Here is a 24,698-nt window from a genome sequence, read left to right as displayed (position 1 = left end):
AAACCCCGATACCCCAGAACCGCACCGGCTCAGAGATCTGACCCATGCCAGTCGCTCAAGGTCAGACAGGCTGAACGGGACACACACGAGCCTTCAACCACAGACTGAATTACCCGAGCCGCTCCTGAGGATTGACACTGTGGTGATATCGGGGTATCCGTTTCCCCAAGGGTCCCTGGGAAAAGCAGATCCCAGAAACTCACATTTCACATTGGAAGCGCCAGAGCTAATCCAGTAAAGTTACCCAGAGGAGGGTTTTCTCGCTCTTCCAGACCTCATGAGACTCAATGCAGGACTCGTTTACACATAAATTTATCTGAGATGTTTCTTCTAGAGACACAGGCCTAAAAATGAGTCAGTAGGTGTCATACATAAAAATGAATTCGAAAAGCAGCTCGGATCATATGATCTTGGGAGAATCTGAGCAATTATTATATTCTGAGCTCATCAGTATTTCATACATATCATTTACATATGGTATGTACATTTTCATATAAGCCAAATCGCATGATATTAATAATTTGTAACACATTTAGAAACACAAAAATCTATAAAAATAGAAATATATTTATAAAGTTATATTTTACTATTATATCAATCTTTTGAGCCGCATCCTTATAAGATATAAAACATAAAATGCTAATAAATGAACAGTTACAATAATTTTGACCTAAACACTCAGTATTTTACAGAAAAGTTATTTAATTTTAAATGTTAAACGTCCGATTTAATTTATATATATATATATATATATATCATATTTTATATACCATAAATTACAAAACATAATTAAAACTATAATATCAACTTTTACATAAAGTTATATGAGTTGCATTATTTGTACTTATTACAATATACCATTTTAATTCTACCTACAACATACTTATTAACTTAAATTAATATAATATTTTATAAAACTTATTTAATATTTGAATATTATTATTATTTTTTATTTTTTTAAGCTTATTATGACACCATTAAGAAAACAGAACAGAATTACAACTACAATACATTAAATTATAATATCAAATTAGGTTAATGTGTGTAAAATACAGAAACTCCTGAAATACTGGGGACTTTAAACTCTAAAAACTCTCAATTTGCTATCATCATTTCTGTCGAGAAGCACCTAGCAAAGGTGAAATTAAAGATTTAATCTACAATTCTTCTTTGCTATGAGTGAAGCTTGTACACTGATGTTCACAGGTGCAGAACTTTCAACTTTAACCATGGTAGATTTGGACAAATGCCTCTCAACCCCTCGCGCTCTTCAGACAAATGTAACGCTTAAACTTAAACGCTTAATTTCCGCCTCTGTTGACTGCGATCAGCGGCCATTAATCAGCATGGCATTGGGAATGCGGCGCTTGAGCGTGTGCTAACAGCCAGATGCTGGCAGCTGTCGGCTCAATCCATCAGCTGTGATTGGAGAACGAAAAGGTTCAGGAGTTTTGAGTCGTGCCCACGTTGAGAGAGTAATCACCCGCTGAGGTGTGCGTTGAGGTGTTTTACAGAGACACCAACCCTCTGCTTTGCATTCTGGGTATTATTCAAAAATGCCTTGCCTTCAGATGACCGATTATGGAGGCCAAGCTCCTCCCCCTTCTACAAAGGCGGAGATTAGAGTGAGTTAATGAATGTGGTTCTGAGTGAGGTTTAATGATAGCAGAAACAAATACTAATTACAAACAAATTAACACAGAGAATCCAGAAAAAACTTCGGTATGTTATACATAATGAATAGTGGAAGCACCCATTGGCTGAGATTCAAGTGGCCTTGATGACATCATCCAAAATAAAAACAAAACAAAACAAAAACAGGGAAAGTCATTTGCTAGTTTAATACCTGCAATTCCTGTGAAATTAGGGCTGCACAATTACTTGAAATGAAATCACAAAGGTGATAAATCGCGATTAGGCAGAAGCTGTGCTTTTCATGCGTGTCTTTCAGTGGAGCACAGTTGTGTGATCAGCAGTAAATCTCCATCCGAAGGCCAGAGGGCGCTCTCACACTGAAACTCTATACGCCTCGCAGAAGAAACCCCTGCAGCTGAATAAACAGAAGATTCAACTGCTTTCATTTAATCAATGTGACTAATAAACAAACGTCTACGACAATATATGGTTCATCTGAGTTTGTCTTAGAATTTTTATTATGATAAAGTATATAATAATGCAGTGCTAATCGACATAACCCTCATCACTGCTTAGAGTATTATGAAATATGTCGCATGCCTTATTCTGTGTAAGAAGCCACATCATCTCACATAAGGATTCATTTAATACACTCTGCATTATGAAGTGAGTTTGGAAAAAAAACATGTTAATAAATGTGGTCTTTTCATGTTCATCGTCAGATGGAGCAGCATTTACTACACAGAGCCGTAGTTCACTGACAAGTTACACAAACAGCTTTCAGAATCGCAGAATGATTTCTTCGATTTTATAATTGTGCGATTAAATCGTCTGCGATTATGAAAGTGATTTGGCATAACTTTTCAGTGAACTACGGCTCTGTGTAGTAAATGCTGCTCCATCTGATGGGGATTTACTACTAATCACAGAACCGGCTTTACTGACAATATACGCATGACAACTGCATTCGATTACTCGTCCAGCCCAATGTGAAATCAATATTGACCATTCTCCACTTCTGTAAATTACAATCAGAATAACAATTACTGTGAAATATACAGTACAGAAGTTGAACAAGTTGTAAATGACATTTCTTGTTGATTACATTTTTCAGGGAAACGGTCAATTAATTTATAAAGTCAGTCACTTGGGAAAACAGAATCTGCTAAATGATTGCTCACTTCCTTAAAAGAGCTGCGTTAGCAATTAAGAAGCTAAATTTGCATGGCACTTAAATTATCCAATCATATTTCATCTTCTACTGAAATGGATTCTGATTGCCTTATACTGTTTTGATTTCATTAGCAGCAGCAATGAGAAAGCCAGAAGTGTGCTTCCAACGCCATTAAGATAAAAATGCTGGACTTTAAAATTGAGCACCATAAATAAAAATTAAAAAAATGGCCAATGTGAACAATATTTGAAATGAATGTGATGATAATGATTATGTGAGTTCTAGAGAACATGAAACATCTGTCTACAGCATTTACACTAGTTTCACTGGTTTGAAGCTAGCTATTGATTGTATGTAGATTCGAAGAGATATTAGTTTTCCATGATTTTTAATTAATTTATATTTATTTTTATTTTGGAAGGAACTTAATACTTCTATTCAAAGTAGTATGGTTTCCACAAAAATATGAAGCAGCACAACACTGATGATAATCAGAAATGTTTCTCGAGCAACAAATCAGCATATCAGAATGATTTCTGAAGAATCATGTGACACTGAAGAATGGAGTAATGAGGATAAATTCAGCTTTGCATCCCAGGAATAAATTACTTTTTAACATACATAAAGCCAACATTAATAAAGCCAATCTCTCCCGTGAACTGCCAAAATGCAGACAGCATGTTACCTGTCCCACCAGAGACAGTAATATATTGGATCACTGCTACACAACAATAAAGGATGCATATCACTCTGTTCCAGGAGCAGCTTTGGGACGTTCTGATCACCTTCTGGTTCATCTTATACCGACCTACAGGCAGAAACTAAAATCAGCTAAACCTGTATTAAGGACTGTAAAAAGATGGACTAATGAAGCAGAGCAGGATTTACAATCTTGTTTTGACCTCACTGATTGGAGTGTTTTTGAAGCTGCTGCCACTGATCTGGATGAACTCACAGAGACCGTAACATCATATATCAGTTTCTGTGAGGATATGTGTATTCCTACCAAGACTCAACTAAATTACAACAATGACAAACCGTGGTTCACTGCAAAACTCAGACAGCTCCGTCAGGCCAAAGAAGATGCTTACAGGAAGGGGGACAATGTCTTGTATAAACAGGCTAAATACACACTGGAAAAGGAGATCAGAGTGGCAAAGAGGAATTATTCTGAAAAAATAAGGACTCAGTTCACTTTGAATGACTCTGCATCAGTGTGGAAAAGCCTAAAGAAGATCTCCAATTACAAGACACCACCCCCCAGCACTGTGGAGAATCAACAACTGGCAGACGATCTGAACGAGTTTTACTGCAGGTTTGAAAGAACACCCATCACCTGCCCTGAACACCTCTCCACACAACCGTTCACACCAATAACAACTCCTGCAACCAACCCTGAATGCCTCTCCACACAACCGTTCACACCATTAACAGCTCCTGCAACCAGCCCTGAACACCTCTCCAATCAAGCGCTCTCACCATTCACACCTCCTGCATCCCCCCTCTCCCCCACACCTGCAATACAGATCAGCGAAGATGCGGTGCGCCAGGTCTTCAGGAAGCAGAAAAGGAAAAAAGCACCAGGCCCAGATTGTGTTACACCAGCCTGTCTGAAATCCTGTGCTGACCAGCTGGCCCCCATCTTCACAAAGATCTTCAACAGATCGCTGGAGCTGTGCGAAGTCCCTTCATGCTTCAAACGCTCCACCATCATCCCCATCCCAAAGAAACCCAAAATTACAGGACTAAATGACTACAGGCCTGTGGCTTTAACATCCGTAGTCATGAAGTCATTTGAAAAACTGGTGCTGGCCCACCTGAAGGACATCACTGGACCCTTGCTGGATCCTCTTCAGTTTGCCTACAGAGCAAACAGGTCTGTGGACGATGCAGTAAACATTGGACTGCATTATGTTCTGCAACACCTAGACAAACCGGGGACCTATGTGAGGATCCTGTTTGTGGACTTCAGCTCGGCCTTTAACACGATCATCCCAAACCTCCTCCTGCCCAAACTAACTCAGCTCTCCGTGCCCACCTCCGTCTGTCAGTGGATCAACAGCTTCCTGACAGACCGGCAGCAGCTAGTGAGGCTGGGAAAATACACATCCAACACCCGTACAATCAGCACCGGAGCTCCCCAGGGTTGTGTTCTCTCCCCACTGCTCTTCTCCCTGTACACTAATGATTGCACATATACTGACCCCTCTGTCAAGCTCCTGAAGTTTGCAGATGACACCACACTCATCGGCCTCATTCAGGACGGTGACGAGTCTGCTTACAGACAGGAGGTTAAAGAGCTGGCTGTCTGGTGCACTCTCAACAACCTGGAGCTTAACACGCTCAAAACAGTGGAGATGACTGTGGACTTCAGGAGAAACCCCCCTGCACTCCCCCCACTCACCATCATGAACAGCACTGTGACTGCAGTGGAGTCATTCAGGTTCCTGGGCACCACTATCTCTCAGGACCTGAAGTGGGACATTCACATTGACTCCAAATTCCTCGTATGTGTAAACATACCTGGCAATAAAGCTCATTCTGATTCTGATTCTGATTCTGTTTCTGATTCTGATACATTCAAACAGAAAAAATAGTTATTTGAAATTGTATATATTGTAATATTTAATATGTAATATTTCACAATATTACTGTATTTTAGATCTAATAAATGCAGAAGAGACTTTGGTTAGCTTTGCACTTACATTTTCTTTATTCTATAGGATAGAATAGAACAGCAGAACTAGCTGAGCTGTTTGCATTGGTGTGTGTAGACACGTGGTGCGCCGGCTGCTTGTTAGCGGTCCCCTCCGTCTGTGGCTGGTCATGAGGTCGGTGTGTAGTGGGTCACAGTGAACATGATCCAGTGCACAGCGTGACCAGAGAGCCCTGATGAACACTGCTGCCGCTCATGTTTATCAGATCGTGCCAGGCATACAAACATCTCTCTCCAACACTGGAGACACACAACGGCTTCCCCTGATACTCACACATGAACAACAGCTGACCACGAGTCAACCAGGTCACACCAACACCACTGTGATAAATATTTATACACTACTGTAACCTGGGGGCCGGCAAGTTTATATTCTCCTATAATTTTGAATAATAACATACATCTCAACTGTCAAACAATAAAACACATTGACACTAACTCCATATAAAACATGCACATAGCTATTAATCAGAAATTGCATATGATATGTCATAGCCTACACACTGAATATGCAGTAAGGCAGGACACCAGTATTGAGACGTACCACTACATTATGAACATGATGCCTTCATGACAAACACCCACAAACAAACAAACTACTAAAATGACAAAATTACTGAAACTAAAATATATATATAAAAAAACTATTCCAACCATCAACAAAACTAATATATGAGAGAAATAACACTTCATCCAGACTCCTTCAACATGCACTAACTGTATTGTCGCCTACTGTACATTAATGTGCAAATTAGGATCCAAACTCACTCGTTTTGAAGACTAAAGTTACACTGGACTGCAGCATAACACTTAAGAGCCCCTCATGAACTACTGTGCGCTTTCAGGCATTTACAGAAAGAGTTGAGTCAAATATAATTATGTAACTAAATGAACAGCTCCACCTTTGCTCGGGAACAGATTTGCTCTCATGTAGGGTCACAGTCCTGTTCCTCAAACAGCACATGCACTTACCGCTGAAGCGTCTCATTAAGACTATGTGAACGCATGAGAGGCCAGGAGCACAGAGCCAGACAGGAAGTCCGTCCGTCACATTTAGAGCACTTACATCCAATAACCGCTCCATCACTGGGAACATGATCCCGTGATGAATGTACTTTCATTCTGAAGCTGACCCCGGGTGACAGAAAGCTCCTCACACGTGCTACTCTATCCTCTCGCACTCAACCAAAGGGGTGGAGAAGACTAGTCCCTCTAGCTGATCAGCTAAACTAGTTTAATAACACCTCCAATGCTTTCAGACATAAATGTTTCAATTAGGAAACTCATATCTAGTGACGTGACTGCAGGCCTTAACAGCAAAACATCTCTCTTAAAAGGGTGAAACTCTTGCCTTTTTAAATGAAAGTTTGATGGGACATTATCTACTTTTAAGGTTCATTTGCAAATACTGAAAAAATCACACACACAAAAGAAACACCCTTTCAATCATGGGCAAAGTGAACACTGCAAACAAACAAAGGAATCAATTTCCCATTCTTAACTAATTCCCTTTTTCCCCAGTTAAAATATCTTAACTTTACTTGAGATGTAATGAGATTTGAAACTTGTTTTATGAGAATGCGTTTAATGCAATGCATTTAGACTTTTTTACTTTAAAACCCAAATAGTTTGAAGAATCAGCTGGACTTTGAGTATTTAAAACAGTCATGTGAATGAGTCGACCAAATAAATAAATAGAAATAATTTAATGTTTTTGCCATTTCTTTCTGTTTTAATATGTCTGATTAGTTTTCATATTTTTATTTATTTATTTATTTTTACATTTACTCATTACATTAAGCTAAGTGAAAATGAGAAATGTTGCTTGGGCAACTAACTGAAATAAATTCAGTTTAAGCTCCTAATTGAATTTCATTTCAGATAATGTTTATTTTACTTCAAGTAATAAGGTTTCATTTTCAGTCAATTATACTAACCCTGACTCCAACACACTGTGTAGCTAAAACAACGAAATTGAGTAAAACCATACAAATTAGAAAGAATTAATTGGTTTGAATTAGCTAGCAGCTGCACATACTGTACGCATTTTTCAAATAACACAACATGCAACATAAAATATATTCATCTATTAATCTCACATTCCTTTTTTTCTGTTAAGTGCAATGAACTGGTTTCATTTAGTGCAATTCACCAGTCCAGTGAGACTACAAATACTTGGTATTTTTATGAAAACAAGTTTTAATATCTCATGCATCTTCAAGCTAATTTAACTCGTCTCAAGATTTAAATATTTCTAATAAAGTTAAAGGTGGGAAAGAAGCATTAGAAACTGTTTTTAGTTCAAGAAACATTAGGAATGCACATCAGGGCTGAAGATGGACTCCTCAGACAGCAGTGATGTGACTGGGGTCTCCCTGCGCCCCTCAGCCTCAGAATGAGAACGTCTCAGTGCTGCAGTGGCTGTGAAAGCAGATTTATGAGGCCCTCTAATGGGCTCTACAGAAAAACCCCTCCGTCAGCACGGCTCTCCGTCCACTCCACCACTTCTCTTTTACACACACACACACGCACACATGCACACAGAGAGGTTAAAGACACACACATATATATAAATATATATATTTGTTATAAAAAAAGTGCATGCTTTTAATAAATAAATAACATAGAAAAGAAATTGAGGAGAACTATGAGACAAAAAGCTGATTCTTGGATGAGTCATACTGTACATAACCACTGTATAAACGTCACGTTTCCTCGGTATGTGTGTGTGAAGGCAGCTTCAGTGTAATGAATAAATGCTAGAGTTTCCTTATAAACACAGCAGTCAATACAACACAGGAATATAAATCAAGCTCTGCTGCCTGCTGACAGATATTCAACACCATCAATCCTCACACACACACACACACACACACTGCAAGTATGTGCTGCTGCTGTTGGTACTTAACATGTTCCCGCAGAAACACAGAAAGCAACATGTTCTTGCACTACAATAAGAGCTGCTTTCTGAAATCAAGTTTATGTGGCTAGAATCTCTCTTTATGAAATAAGAATGCAATGCAATTAACAGCAGGGATTTCAAACGAACTGCTGCTTTGATCCCAAATAGATTGAAAACAAATTTACTGCATTTTAAATAGATTTCTGTTCTGCCAGCTCACTGGCGTACATACTTGAGAAACACATGCAATTAATTGAGAACATTAACATGCACTTATATTCATATAAATGAATATAATGTTATAATTTACTGCTACAAATAAAGCAGTGTTTATTTTTGTATATCATTAATAAACTAAGTGTATATAAATCATTTAGCAGAATAGTTATAAATAACTATTTCATTAACTACTAAATATGATGACATCCCTAGTTAGCGCAATTAAAACACTTAATAAAACAAAATAAGCTTCTTTTTTTCTAGTATAGAAATGTCAAGGCAACAACAAACACCCTCAGAAACAGAAAGCGTGTTTGTGAGAAAAAGTGTGTGCGGAAAAAGGGAGTTTAATTGGGTTTTGAGGCCAAGTAATAACCACTTAAGTTTGCAAACAAGCTCCTGGTAGTTTGATAAATGTGCTTAATTTAAAAATAACCTTGTTAGTCCGATTAAAGCGAAGAAAAGCAGGGAGATTCTGAGCCTATTTACAGTTATTAAGCAGCCGATGAGGGCGACAAAATGAAGCCTGTCCAGATATTCACTTCAATTCATCAATTACTCAAATGCGCAGAAACCTTCGGAGGGATCTGGCACATTTCCCTGAGAGCCTGAACACACCGGAGGGCGGAGCGGGATATTAGCTGATCCGTCTTACAGAAAACCTAAGCACAGATTCATGCAAATGCAGCATGCGAGTGTTTGCTCTCCTCACTGACCTGTCCAGAGGGGAATATCCATGAACTGTGCGGCTTTATGAAGAAGGTCTCTGTGCTGCACACACACCGTTCCTGATACTGAAACAAACACACACACAACAGGGATAAATCATGAGCTTTAAACCACATGCACTTAATTATTATTTGCACTGCTGTTCAAAAATTGTTTTTAAGACTCTTCTGCTCATCAAGGCTGTGCAAAAACACAGTAAAAACAGCAAAAATGTGAAATAATATTATAAATCAAAATAACCACTTTCTATTTTCATATGTTGTAAAATGTGATTTATTCCTGTGATGTAAAGTTGAAATTTCCAGCATCATTACTCCAGTCTTCAGTGTCACATGATCCTTCAAATGCATCTCTACTGAAGCTATTTCAATGCCTGACCAACGCTAAACACACAAAAAACCTGTGTTTACATTATTATTATTTTTTCTCGTGTAGAATGTAATTGCGTTCATGTGCATTGTGAGTCAAGCGCCACTTTGCAATGCATTTCTGTGCACGAATGTTTGGTGTGACGGAGGCTGGCGTGAGGTCATTGTGCACGTCTCATGCTCTTAACCCCTTAATGTGAGTCATTAATCTGTGTATTGCTTATTTGAGCAGCTGTCACTGCACTCCTGAACACACAAAACACACCGAGGAAGAGGAGGAAGGGTACCGATCCGATGCTACTTCACAATCTGACATATTCTTTTAACATTCACTGCTAATGGAATATGTATGCATTTAACAACATTAAAAATGCCTGCAAACATCATCTTGTCAGGTGCAAATGCCATCTTCTTGAACAAAACTAGTCTATAATAACTATAAAACACACTTCCTCTAACTGATTAAAAATACATAATACAGAAATCATCACTTGACAATATGCCCCAGAAATGAGCTGCAGAAATGCTTCCAGCTACTTCAGAAAGTCAAACTGAGTAACTGTCTGCAGGTTATTTGAGGAGATCCACACACACACAGAAGATGCACTAGGTCAGAAGTTCATCACCTTCATTGCTCTCAGATTGAATGTTAATAACATTGTATATTCATAGAATTTCAATCATAGATGTTACGTTGCAGTAAACAGGAGCTCTCATGCAAGCAGAAGGAATTGTGGGAATGAGAAGGAAGTGCTCATAAAACAGACTAACATCAGAAACATCGGAAGATGCCAATAACCCACACCTGTCAATTCATTCTATTGGATTCTACAATAAAGAATTGTTTGGCTATGGGCTAATTTTTGTAGACATTTAAAGGCAACACAGCATGAGCATGATTATTAAATACTTCACATTTGAAGTGATAAATAAATAAAAAAAAGACAATGATGAATAAGTACTTATACAATTGAAATAAATGAAAACTGAAAATGAAATAAAAATATAAAGAAAATTAAAACAAACGGGTAAAGAGAAATAAACAAGATGTGATGCATACTTAATTCCAATTAATTAAAAGAAATAAATAAATAAATAAAACAACCATGAACGATCAAATAAAAATACAAAATAAAAAAATATATACAAATAAAAACAAAATAATGGAGTCTACGTGATCACAGTGCATGTGTGAATTACACAGCTGACGTGTGAATCTATGAAGCCCTGCAGGGCATTATTAAAAAGAGTTTCATCGATGAGAATCATATTACTGTGATAAAGGACAGATTCACGGCTGGACTGCATCGATTCTGTCTACGGCTGGGTCCAAACACACACACACACACACACACACACACACACACACACACACACACACACACACACACAGCATTAATGAATCAGCTGCTGCCAGGTCAGCATGTGTGTAAGACAATGACGACTCATACTGACACCAGAACAATCCTCTGTCTGATCCAAGACTGTCAATACAAAACTCTGGCATTACACACCAAACACAAGTATCACAGCATCAATGTTCAATAAGTGCTGGGTCTTCACAAATAAACCCCAAACTGTTAGAAAACCTCCAGACATTATCAAATATAACAGACTTGATCCAGATTTATAGAGGTGTTCTCTCTGTATGTCAGTACTGAAGCCATTCACATTCACTCCTGCAGTGAGTTGAGTTCATATTAACATGATTCTCACCTTAACAGAGACAGACTTCTGCCAAACAAAAATAAAATTAAAGAAATTTGTAAACACACCACCCAGCTACAGTTACTGTGGTAATCTGGTATAAAATATTTTGTTATTTATTTATTTATTGCCATAAGGCATCACAAAAAAAAATGCATACATGATAAAAATAATTAAATAAATACAATTAAATTAATGAATGTAATAATCTCACATACTGATTTTCTTAAATATTAAATTAAAATAAAAAAACTGATAAATCAATCAAATTGAATCAATATTTTTTGGAGAGAACTTGGAGAAAAATCTGACTGAAAATGTCAATGCCAAAATTGTGTAATAAAATACAATTATTATCTTAAACTGTCTTAAATATATGAACAAACTAATATAATATACAAAAATAAACACACATGCATACAAAACACATACAAAATGCAATTATTTGTTATTACTTATATTTCATTATCATTATTAATTATTCATTATTACTTATATTTCAATTTAAATATATTTAAGGTAAAAAAAATTATAATATGAAATGAATATGACATATGACATATGATAATATGATATATAAATATATAATATTAATATAAAATAAATTAAAATACATATGCATAATTACCTGAAAAGTGTCAATGCAAAAATGCATAAATGACTAAATAATATAATTATCATAGACATGTTAAGTTTAATGAATATATTAATTAGATTTTTTTTTTTCTGAATATGACCTGGATATGTTTGCGGCATCTTCCACGAGTTGTACCCATTTTTGTGGCATGTTATTATTGAGAGAAACAGATCTCTTAATGAAGGGTGTTTTCAGAGCTGTCCATTCTTTAATTAATTACAACTGCTCAGATATCAATTCAACACACACACAGACATAATCGAATTACTGCCGGTCTTTCTGGATTTCGGGACACACACACACACACACACACACACACATGGAAAGAGAGATGATGACAGTAAAATGAGTCCTAAAGCAGAGCGTGGTTTCTCTCTCACGCACGCACGCACGCACGCACGTGAGTGCAGCAGGGCTGTTCTCAGAAGTTTAGTAAAAAAGATTCGTGTTTTCCCTCAGGAGCCGCTTCCAAAAACAGCGTTTATGTCCTCATCAAACGGTCGTCCTGCGGGAGCCGTTGAGCTGCAGGTAACTGAATATAATAAAGAATATTCACGGTCCTCTGCAGCCACAGACTCACAAAACAAGCACTGTTTTACAGAGAAAGACGGAGGACTGCAGCGCCATCTACTGACAAAACCTGCTTCACATCCCTCACCCGCACGCACCGTAATTAACTCGCAAAAGCACTACATTGTTCTGAAACACTACCATAATAGAAGCACTATCTTATGTTAGATTGTGTCTGTCAGTCTTTTGTAAAGTCATCGTTTTCTCAAAGTGCATCCATTCAGCACCATTCAAAAGTCTGGGGTCTGTATACATTGATCGATTGATTGTAAGAAATTAATACTTTTATTTGACATGCATGATTTAAATTGCTAAAAAATGACAGAAAAGATATTTATGTCACAAAAGATTTCTATTTCATGTAAATGTTACTGTTTTGAACTTTCTATTTGAAGAATACTGAAAAAAAAAATAAGCAGAACAATTAAATAAATCAAATAAAACAAGGACGCACAATCATGATAAATGCATCTATTATTATTTAAACATACAAATTAAAACAAATGTAAATGACAATCATAAATTAAGAATTAAGAATTTTAAATAAAGCAAACATAAAAAATACAATTTAAATAAAAGCTTATAACTAAAAAAATACAACAAATAAATGAGCATTATGGTGATGGTGTTATAAAAGATTTCTAGTCAAAATAAAGGTGGTTTACACAGTTTCTGCAAAAAATAATATTAATAAAAAAAGCACTGATAAAAATCAGAAAGGTTTATTTAGCAACAAATCAGCGTCTTAGAATGATTTCTGAAGGATCATGTAACAATGAAGACTTGAGTAATGATGAAGAAAATTCAGCTTTGATCACAGAATTACAATTGAACATGCATCCAAACAGAAAATATTTAGGTGAAATTGTAATAATATTTCACAATATTACTGATTTTACTGTGTTAGTTCTCTGTTGTTCAGGCTGTGGTTGCTCAGTTTCTCCAGCAGATGGCTTCACAATGATACAGATCCAGCTTGTCCTGTTTCCCTACATGAGTGTGTCCTGAAATAACCCTAGAACTCATCCTACACCAGATATTGTGAGGACATGCCATGGTATTGAAAGATTAGCATATTCATATCAGCATATTCCAGCAGCATGAGGCCAGAGATGCTTTCAAACATCACAGTGGGGCTTTATGGGTGTTTCATCTCAGAACAATGTGTTATATTTGAGGACAACAACAAACAAACAGTAAAACAAGCTCAACGTCCACCAGCAGATGCTTGATAACAGGATGATATGACTGATCAACTCATGCTACACAAAATTTCTATAACATTAAATGGAGCTACAGTACATGACACCCCAAAAAAATAAAAAAATAAAAATAAAAACATTTTTACAGTGATCTATATGACATACTGTAATGTATAGAACATATCTTCCACCCCATAAAACTCATTAATATTTACGATTCTTGACAAGATTAGCTCATAAAACCGCCCACGTATTACAGTGTGAGCTACAGTAATACACACAGATCAGCCAATCACAACAGAGCTCATTTACATATTCAAAACAAACCATAGCATACGAGTCCTTTAGCTATATCTAAATCAGTGAAAACAAAAAGACAGAGAGCGTTGCTGATGCTCACGTGTACAAACTCACACGCAGCATCTTTCTCAGCCGCGAGAGTTAAAGGCCCGTTCACACCAAGAACGATAACTATAAAGATAACGATATTAGCCTCCACACCAGCGAACGATATCGTCCGTTTATTCTGAGCGCACGTGCGTCTGCCGCTTTAAATCCTCGAGCTCGTTATAGCAGGATTGATTCTGATTGGTTGGCAATGTTTTATCGTTCATCAGGGGGAAAAATCGTTCTGAAAGTGATTCCAACGATATCGTATGGAGGATTTATTGGGTCAGATTATAAACTAAAAGTCTAAAACTAAAAGCCTTAAACCAAATCTAAAAATCTAAATTTGAAACTTAAAGTCCAAGTCGAAAATTAATTTGATATCTAGGATTGGGCATTTGGTATTTAGGATAGGGCATTTTGTATTTATGTTTGGGCATTTGGTCATTTAGCCATTTAGGATTTAGGATTGGGCATTTGGGGATTTAGGATTGGGAATTTGGGTATTTAGGATTGGGCATTTAATCATTAAGCCATTGAGGATTGGGGATTTAGGATTGGGCATTTGAGGATTGAGGAGTGTATGCAAATTAGGAGGCGTGGCCCAAATACTGGAGGCTGGGTTTGAAATGGCTGGTGCGCAGAGTGAAGTGACATTCAGCTGAGGCACCTTATGGACAGCAGAGGGAGCTCCCAGTGCTAAGGAGCACACTGTAATGAAAGTAATGTAATTGTAATGTAATTCTGTTTCTGTAATGAAACAGAGCCAGTGAGCGGCTTGAGCGAGGACTGTGTGATAACTTCAACTTAATGACAGCTTTGTAACATTTGTGGCCTCAAACACAAAGTCACCACTGAAAGGAGTGCTATCGGTCTGACGACGAGAAAGCAGCAGACAGTGCAGCAGGTAAGATGCTAACATTAGCTACTAGTTATATAAGCTGATATTGCTAACATGCTTTAGTAGGGTATTATTATATTGGGACATGCTGTTTTGTTTTTTAAACTGCGGTTAACCCCTCTGACATTAATAGATACACTCCTTTCACATTGCCACTAGATGGTCTTGTTTCTGTTTTTTTTTTTTTTTTGTGAGAGAAAAGAAATTAGGCTTGTTCGACTTGAACTGGCGCTGCACACTGCAAGACTGATCGGTTTATTAAAATCAAAGTACTCATTAGCGATTCAAAAGCATAAGGAGCATCTACTCTCTTTGATGTCATATGTCGTGTGTGTATGTATATACTCAGACCGGCCCGTCTAGCACCAACAACCATGCCATGCTCAAAATTGCTTAAATCACCTTTCTTTCCCATTCTGACATTCAGTTTGGAGTTCAGGAGATTGTCTTGACCAGGACCACACCCCTAAATGCATTGAAGTAACTGCCATGTGATTAGTTGATTAGATAATTGCATTAATGAGAAATTGAACAGGTGTTCCTAATAATCCTTTCGGTGAGTGTATACATATACATATATACATACACACACGACATCAAAGAAAGTAAACACTCCTTATGCTTTTGAATCGCTCTCGCAGTACTTTGATGTCATAAACCGATCAGTCTTGCAGTGTGCAGCGCCGGTTCAAGTCAAACAAGCCTAATTTCTTTTCTCTCACAATCTTTATAAAATATATATAGGCTATATAGCAAAAAAAAAAAATATATATATATATAATATAATAATACCCTACTAAAGCATGTTAGCAATATCAGCTTATATAACTAGTAGCTAATGTTAGCATCTTACCTGCTGCACTGTCTGCTGCTTTCTCGTCGTCAGACCGATAGCACTCCTTTCAGTGGTGACTTTGTGTTTGAGGCCACAAATGTTACAAAGCTGTCATTAAGTTGAAGTTATCACACAGTCCTCGCTCAAGCCGCTCACTGGCTCTGTTTCATTACAGAAACAGAATTACATTACAATTACATTACTTTCATTACAGTGTGCTCCTTAGCACTGGGAGCTCCCTCTGCTGTCCATAAGGTGCCTCTGCGCACCAGCCATTTCAAACCCAGCCTCCAGTATTTGGGCCACGCCTCCTAATTTGCATACACTCCTCAATCCTCAAATGCCCAATCCTAAATCCCCAAATCCCCAATCCTAAATCTCCAAATGCCCAATCCTAAATCCTAAATGGCTAAATGACCAAATGCCCAACCCTAAATAGAAAATGGCCAATCCTAAATACAAAATGCCCTATCCTAAATACCAAATTAATTTTCGACTTGGACTTTAAGTTTCAAATTTAGATTTTTAGATTTGGTTTAAGGCTTTTAGTTTTAGACTTTTAGTTTATAATTTGACCCAATAAATCCTCCATAATATCGTTTCTCTGTGCCTTTATCGTTATAGTTGTGGTGTGGACTCTGCTATTCTTTAATATTGAGAACGATTTTTAGAAATATATCTTTATCGTTATCTTTATAGTTATCGTGGTTGGTGTGAACGGGCCTTAATTATTCATGTTTAATGAGAGCTTGTTCTATAAAAAGAAAGCGCTGTGTGTCTGCGTTTAATGACTGCTGTGAAAAATTAGAGCACTTGCATTCTGTGTTTGCCAATTCTGTCTGGTTATGTGACAATGAAACAAAAAAATCAAGACGTTTTAACTTCAAACTGTCACTTTCGACTAAAATAGGAGTTCATAATCCATAATAACGGAAATAATAATCTCCTGTTGTCTCACATCAAAATCCACCCACAGACTGGTTTGTGTTGGCTTGTAAACGCTGCTTAACTGTTGGACTGGAGTGGTGTGGATTAACTACTTGTGTAATATTTAATAATATATATAATAATGTCTAATCAGCTGTTTGGACTCTCTTCCTGATGGCACCCATTCACTGCAAAGGGTCCATTGCTGAACAAATGATTTGTTGTTTTTGTTTTATTGTTTTGGTTCAGAACCAAATCAGCGTCAAATATATTCTATCTTCTGAAATAAAGTTTCTACAATGAAAAAGCTCAACAAAATGTGCGTCATAACACAACAACATCCGATTAATCTAAACTCCACAAATAGAGTCCATTCATTCATCACTCAGTAAAAACAGTCATTTAAAAAGCAAGGACAAGCTCATGCTTTATAGTCTATAGATATGTCATAATTGAATTAAATGGCATTCAGACAGTGTCCAATACTTTTTGAAGCAATTGCACAGAAATGCTCCTCATTTTAATCCTTATTTGTTAGCAGACACACAGATGTAGAGTATATCATGTTGAGAAGTAACTTCTGTCAGATAATGAGTGGGTTTCAAATACTTAGCAAGATAAGTTTGCCTGATGTTTTACAAAACACCTCCGTGAATGTGCCTTCACTTTAATTAGAGAACAAAATGAAATTAAACTGCTACTCTATCCCGGTTGACAGTTACACAACATTCTGGGTTCAACACAAGTTCAACTATCAACAGAATGTGTTTATGATGTACATATAGGGCCCTATCCATTTCATGTCTTCCCATATCAATATTATTTATTTCCAAATTCCACTTTACTTTCCCCTTTTTACGTTTTTGTTTGTTTGTTTGATTTTCTTAAAAATTCCATGTGTTCCATTTACATTTTCCTGGATTCTGTTTTAAAGTTCAAATAAAATTTAGAAGTCAAAAACCATTATGCAATTTTTTAGAGCCCTATAATGTTTAATTAAGCACTTTTTTTTGTTTTACCAAATTCTCTAGTTTATTTATTTATTTAAATTTTTCTGGATTGCATTTTAATGGTTCAATTAAACAGCAACTAGCCTTGATTAGATTACATGTACAGCATTTTTTATTTATTCAGATCAAAGAAAAAAACACCTGTAATGCACACATAGAAATTCATGCAGCAATTTAGACTCTTTACAAATCAAGTAGTAAATGGGTTTTTAATGAATTATTAATGTAAATGTACCACATTTATGCTTTTAAACGCTTCACAACATTGCCACATTATAAGTGCATCACTGCACATATGATAGCTATTTTTCCAAAATTGTGTGAACATAAATCTGCTCTTGAACCCTGAACATCCCCTGTCACTTAAGCTCCTCCCCTTAGACATTGTCATAGTGACGGGAGGTGGTTGGCATGGTGACAGCAATCGCAACAGTTATAAATATGTACAAGTATGTTTGCAGGAGTCATACGACCATCTGTGGGTTCTGACGGCAAACTCATTAATTATTCAGTAGAATAACGCCACATGATAAGCTTCTATATCTGATCTCATTAACAAACACAGACGTACATGGATACGGCTCATGTTTGTGTGTGTGGGCATTCACGGGTATATAAATGTGCAGGTGTGTGTGCGTGTGTGTATGTGCATGTGTATGTCATACACGTGTTATTGTGAGTGCGTATCCTTGTCAGATTCAGATTTGGATGTTGCAGCGCAATCGATGCGAGATGACCCCATGACCCGCGCAGGAAGGAAGCGGGCGATGCAATCTGCCACCCACGGCTCACACACACACACACACACACACACACGTCTCTCAGTCTCCCTCCAAACATCTCGCTAATGAGATGAATTAGTTGAATGCAACAGATGTGTGCAGTACAAACAAAAGCTCTCCATCTGTCAGTCATAATACACACACAAACACACATGATACACAACATGATTGATGGTCATTCCTGCTATGGAGTGAATGCTCATGTTTTCATCATATTTGGCTTTATATATTATATGTTGGGAAAAATATCAAAATATTTGATGCTTTTGAGATGCTCATTCTTGTCAGAGAGAGAGAGAGAGAGAGAGAGATTAAAAACTATATTTCTATGAAAGCATGTTAACATTTTTATTTATTTATTAACTATTTTAACGAATAAATAAATAAATTCAAATTGCAAAAAAAAGTCATATTTTCCATATATATATATATATATATATATATATATATATATATATATATATACTGTGAATAAACAAGTGTTTACTTATGTCTTAAATCATTAAAATAATTACATGATTTATATAAGTATTAGATTAATTATTAATTATGTATTTAAATAATAAATACATGTTCAGGTGCAATTAGCTGAGAGATGATTAGCTATAGTAGAACATTAGTAACAGAATTATGAAATGAAACTTAAATTGGTTTTTAGTGAAACTTTTCACTAATGAAAAACAAGAAAATCACACCTCGTTTTTGAACACAACCAGCTGCCAAACAAGTTAATTTTAGCGTCCAAACTGGATTCACAAAACAGGTGCAAACAAGGTTAATGTGTAAGCCGGTTTGATAGAAGGAACAGAGTGATACTGCTGAATGAAATGAGAACATGCCGATACTAAATCACTGTCTGTGTGTTCATGTCCCCACTGAGTCAGAGCATTTGACAACATTATACTGTCAATGAATAGAGGTCGACGGGGGGGCAGAAAGCTTTCAGAAAAACTCCTCAGATGCCCAGCAGGAGATAAACACACTCATATACACACGCTCATAGAGTGACTGAGACCCAACACACAGTCAGACGAGTCCGTGAACAGCAGGTCTTCATTACTGCAGCGTGAAAACAGCAATGAGAGTGCATCACGAAGAAAAGAGAAAAATCTCGGGTGGGAGAGAGACTTTTGTCATCCTTTACTCATCCCTCATGTCGTTTCAGAACTGTATGACTTTCCATGCAATAACAATGGTGAATGGAGCTTTAAAAAGGATGGGGAAGCCTCATAAAAGTATCGTAGCAAAAAGTTTATATGACTTGTGACCCTTTTGTGTTTTCACATATACACTGAAAAATACAATGCGTTTTAAGTGTCAGCATTTAAATGTATGCTTCAGAAACACTTTCATTTACAGTATATTATGTATGGACTTAGAAGAGAAAACAAAGCACATAAACACCTTTAACATTATGCAGGATGTTTTCTTGGATGTGATCTGTTCTGATGTACAGAAATGTTAATGTAAAGGCTCAAACCCAGTCAAGAACACGGAATGATACAAGAAAATAAAAAAGAGATGAAATGCAGGCTGTACAGATGGAGGAGCTGACGGGAGGAGTGATCTGGCCAGCCTTTAGTATTTATAAATAAATCCCTCAAATTCCCACCAACACGTCTGATCACGACCAAATCTGACTGTCAACACCTCTCCATGTTGTCTGTTACACACACATATGGCCTGACAATCTGCCACTGCAAACATGAGCGTGTGTTTCTGCATGTCTCGGACTACTGTCAACTTCCAGTCTGTAAACACAGCCAACACACCATGACAGAGAGAGAGAGAGAGAGAGAGAGAGAGACAGTTAGACAGGACAATAACATAACAGACAAATAAATTTAGATCGATAAATAGACAGACAGGTAGACAGAAAGACTAAACAAACAGATCAATAGAACAGCAAACCGTTAGATAAAACTACAGACTGATATAAATACAGACTGAAGTATACACATAATAACATACCGATAAAACTACAGACCAAAGTACAGATCAAAACAGAATGAATGACATACAAAATAAGACACAGATACACCGTACTACAGGGTGAACAAGAGATAGAATGTCAGACCGATAGAACTACAGACCGTACAATAGAAAAAAATGTCCAAAGGACAGATCTATAGATAGATAAAATTACAACCCCAAAAAAGTATAAAACAGACTAAAGGCCAGATCTATAGAATGACAGACTGAAAGGTAGACCAGACAACAGATAGAAAAACAGACCGACAGAACCTCACACTAAACAATAGCCATAATAACAGACTCATAGAATTAGACGGAACAATAGATAGAATAACAGAACAACAGAACTACAGACTGAATAACAGACAATAACAGACCAATAGAACTACAGACTAGGGCTGTCACTTTTGTGAAAAAATCATTTTCGATTTTTAAAACATAAGTGTTCATTGAATCGATTGTAAAATTTTCCATGTCTAAAAAAAGATGTTTCCTTTTTCAACGTCAAATAACGGACGAATGTAAAGAGAGCGCTGGAAATGCACAAGTCAGCAATATTTCTTATTTATTGGCATGAAGTTTCATGCAGAATAACAAACAACAACAGGAGTGCAACATTCTCGAAAAAATATATATGCAGAGGGGACGGCTGCCATAACAAAAGAAAAACATCACTGCAGGCTTCAATCCGGCTGCATTTATGCATTACAAATTTATTGGACAGGAAAAAAAGTCGATCAACATTTTCGGGGTCCAGAGCAGAGCGTTTTTTATTCACTATATGTCCAGCTGTTGAGAAGACGTGCTCCAATCGCACTGATGTCCATTGGTATTGGTATTACTGCCAATTTTCTACCACAAAAGCCGGTCGCTGTCAGCTTGCAATGGTCCTTTTCATAACTCAGAATCTCCTGTAACTAGATGTGCGAATGAGGCGAATTCGCGTCTACTGCACCGCGAGACCTCCAGACGCGCGTAAACGCGTCTTTACATTGACTTAACATTGAAATAATTCGCGCCAAAACGCTCTATTCGCGTTTGGGGTGAACGCAGCATAAAAGGTCGCTTTCGACGTCACTGGGTCTTATAGGCGTGTAAAATTGCTGGTATTTTCTGTCTAGCTTTCGCTACGCATACTGCACTTTCGGAATTCTTTATTTTCTTTTTCTGCTTGTTTGTGAGTTTTGTTACATCTATATTTTTTAATTGTTTAATTCTTTTAAAATTAATAGTGTACATATTTGGTTAAAATCGATTCCCTATTTTGATTTTCGAAACTTTTTTGGTTGGTCCGATCGATTGTGCAATCGATTTTCGAACTAAAAGTGACATCCCTACTACAGACCAAATAATAAATAGAACAGACTGACAGAACTACAGACCAAACAATGGATAGAATAAGAGACTGGTAGAACTACAGACTAAACAATAGACACAATAACAGACCCATAGAATTACAGACAGTACAATAGATAAACAGAACGACAGAACTACAGACTGAACAACATACAATAACAGACAGATTGAACTACAGACAGAACAATAGATAGAATAAGAGACCGTAGAACTACAGACCAAACAATAGATAGAATAACAGACCAATAGAACTACAGACCAAAAATAGATAGAACAGACTGATAGACCTACAGACCAAACAATAGATAGAATAAGAGACCGTAGAACTACAGACCAAACAATAGATAGAACAGACTGATAGACCTACAGACCAAACAATAGATAGAATAAGAGACCGTAGAACTACAGACCAAAAATAGATAGAACAGACTGATAGACCTACAGACCAAACAATAGATAGAATAAGAGACCGTAGAACTACAGACCAAACAATAGATAGAATAACAGACCAATAGAACTACAGACCAAAAATAGATAGAACAGACTGATAGACCTACAGACCAAACAAAAGATAGAACAGACTGAATGACAGACTCACAGAAAGTCAGACTGAACAAACATACCAATCAACAAACTGATAGAACAACTGACTGAATGATAGACAGGACTGCCTGAATAACAGACTGAACAACAAATAGCCTGAATGACAGAGTGAACAAACAAGCTGACAGAATGACACAGTGAATGACAGAACAACATAATTACAGACTAGGTTTGGGTGATGTCTACAAAATTGGCATCGGACGATGTCTATAGTGAAATTTTGCGATGGATGATGAGATCCAGGGGTCGGGGGGGATGGTTAGGGGGTGTGCCCAAAGCGTTAATCCGTATTCAGAAACAGATTGCTAAAGGTTTCCTGTTACTTTACAGTACATAAAATTTCACTTAACACCTAAACAGAAAAAGGAGCAATGACTGAGGATGGCAAATGATTTGCAGAACTATATATAATTTAAGTTATCGTCCTTAATGTGCACAGGCCTTTAGTCCTTTCAAAAGTATATTTCGTACACAGCTAAAGAATTAACTAATCAACAAGCATTTGTCATTTTTGACCAATTAAAATCCCACAAAAATGCCACTATATGATATCCTACAATCCTTTGCAGCGGGATTGTTTTTCCAGTAAACATAGAAATGAGCAGTCAGGGGTTTTTACTGCCCTTGTCTTCTTTCTCTGCCATGACCTCTAAAATATGGACGTCCGAGATCATATCACGAAAGCAATACCTGTGCCAGCAGCCTTCACACAAATTGATTCCGGCCGCCAGACGTCCAGTGTGCTTCCTGCACACTTCCTTGTCAGCACTGTATGCAGACACACAAATATGATCTTTATCTTTATGAGCTTTCCTTGGGCACATGCCATTTGGCACCTACATGTGATTAACGGCCCATTGGAGTCACTCAGTGAGTGTGTTAACATGCTAGCCAGTAGCAGTAACTCTAAGATGCATGTGTTTTTGGTAGATTATTCATGCACAATCAGCAGGTTTCAGCTGAAAGGTTTTAAAATTATCTGTTGCAATCAAGGTTGTATAATTTATAAACTGAAAAACTACTTCCTTGACGTGATTTATATGTACACTTCACTGACATTACTTCTGCTCTTGTGAATTAGTCATTCACACATTTAGAATAATATGCAATAAATAAGAACCATTATGCATATATGCATTTGGAACAATCATGCATGCATTTCGACTAATTTGAGCCATCATGTATCCATGCACTGGGACCAGTATTACCAATCTTACATGCATGCACACATATGAATTTTCATGCATCCACACATTCAGACTAATATAAACAGTCATTCATAAATAAATAAGAACCAATATTACCTATTATCTATGCATGCATTTTTACTAATGTGAACTATCATGCATGCATGCTTTTGGACTAATGAACAGCCGTGCATTCATGGATTCAGACTAAAATAAACAGAAAGACATCCATGCATTTGGACTTGTAATACCCATGCATGCAAGCTATTTGGACTAATATGTGCTGCAAAAGATTGTGACAGATCTCTTACAACTAATTTAGATGTAGAAAATCGCAAAAAGTGAGGTAAAAGCTAACTACGTTGTTTTTAAGTGCTTTTTCTGAACTACATGACATTCAAAAACAATTTTGCATTTGTAATGTGCCATATTTCCAAATTAAACAAGTTATTCATTATGAAGTCAAAATACTATTTTGTAATAACATGAACTGATGAATCACTCACATTAAGACCAGGAGTATGTTTTAAGTTAATTAATACACTCATAAAGCCTGGTTTGTAATGAAAGTGCTTGAACATGTTGTGTGGTACAACCCAGCCTTACAATTTTAATTAAACACTCAAAAGTATGCACTTCCATCACCACTGAAGCACATACTTTCACTGTGTAGCAGAAGTATGTGTTTTGGGATGCAGCCATGTTTGGATTGCCTTGAACTCAGTCCTCATAGCGCGCCTCTCACTCACTGTTTCCTCAGACACCAATGTTTGATTTAGAGCTAAACAACCATCCAGATCTCCTAAGACAGTGACAGGACCACACACACGTCTGAGACAAGAACAGCCTGTACACTTCCCTCCCTAAAAACTGACAC

General features: G+C 36.9%; 1 protein-coding gene across 7 annotated transcripts in view; it reads right to left on the bottom strand.

The window, feature by feature from the left end:
* The window catches only part of rbfox3b (RNA binding fox-1 homolog 3b), a 245,994-nt gene that overhangs the window by 126,628 nt on the left and 94,668 nt on the right, over positions 1-24,698 (bottom strand). For 5 of the 7 annotated variants that reach the window (XM_059561849.1, XM_059561859.1, XM_059561902.1 and 2 more), the window contains one exon: positions 9,363-9,440. In XM_059561849.1, the coding sequence (XP_059417832.1) occupies positions 9,363-9,440 (78 nt within the window). Of the gene's footprint in view, positions 1-9,362; positions 9,441-13,556; positions 13,753-24,698 lie in introns of those variants that run through there. The other 2 variants (XM_059561875.1, XM_059561911.1) reach the window with 2 other exon arrangements.

This window comes from Carassius carassius, chromosome 1, assembly GCF_963082965.1.
Source record: "Carassius carassius chromosome 1, fCarCar2.1, whole genome shotgun sequence".
In the NCBI taxonomy this organism is placed as follows: domain Eukaryota; kingdom Metazoa; phylum Chordata; class Actinopteri; order Cypriniformes; family Cyprinidae; genus Carassius; species Carassius carassius.
Note: the sequence above shows the minus strand (reverse complement) of the source record. Positions and strands in the feature narration are given on the sequence as shown.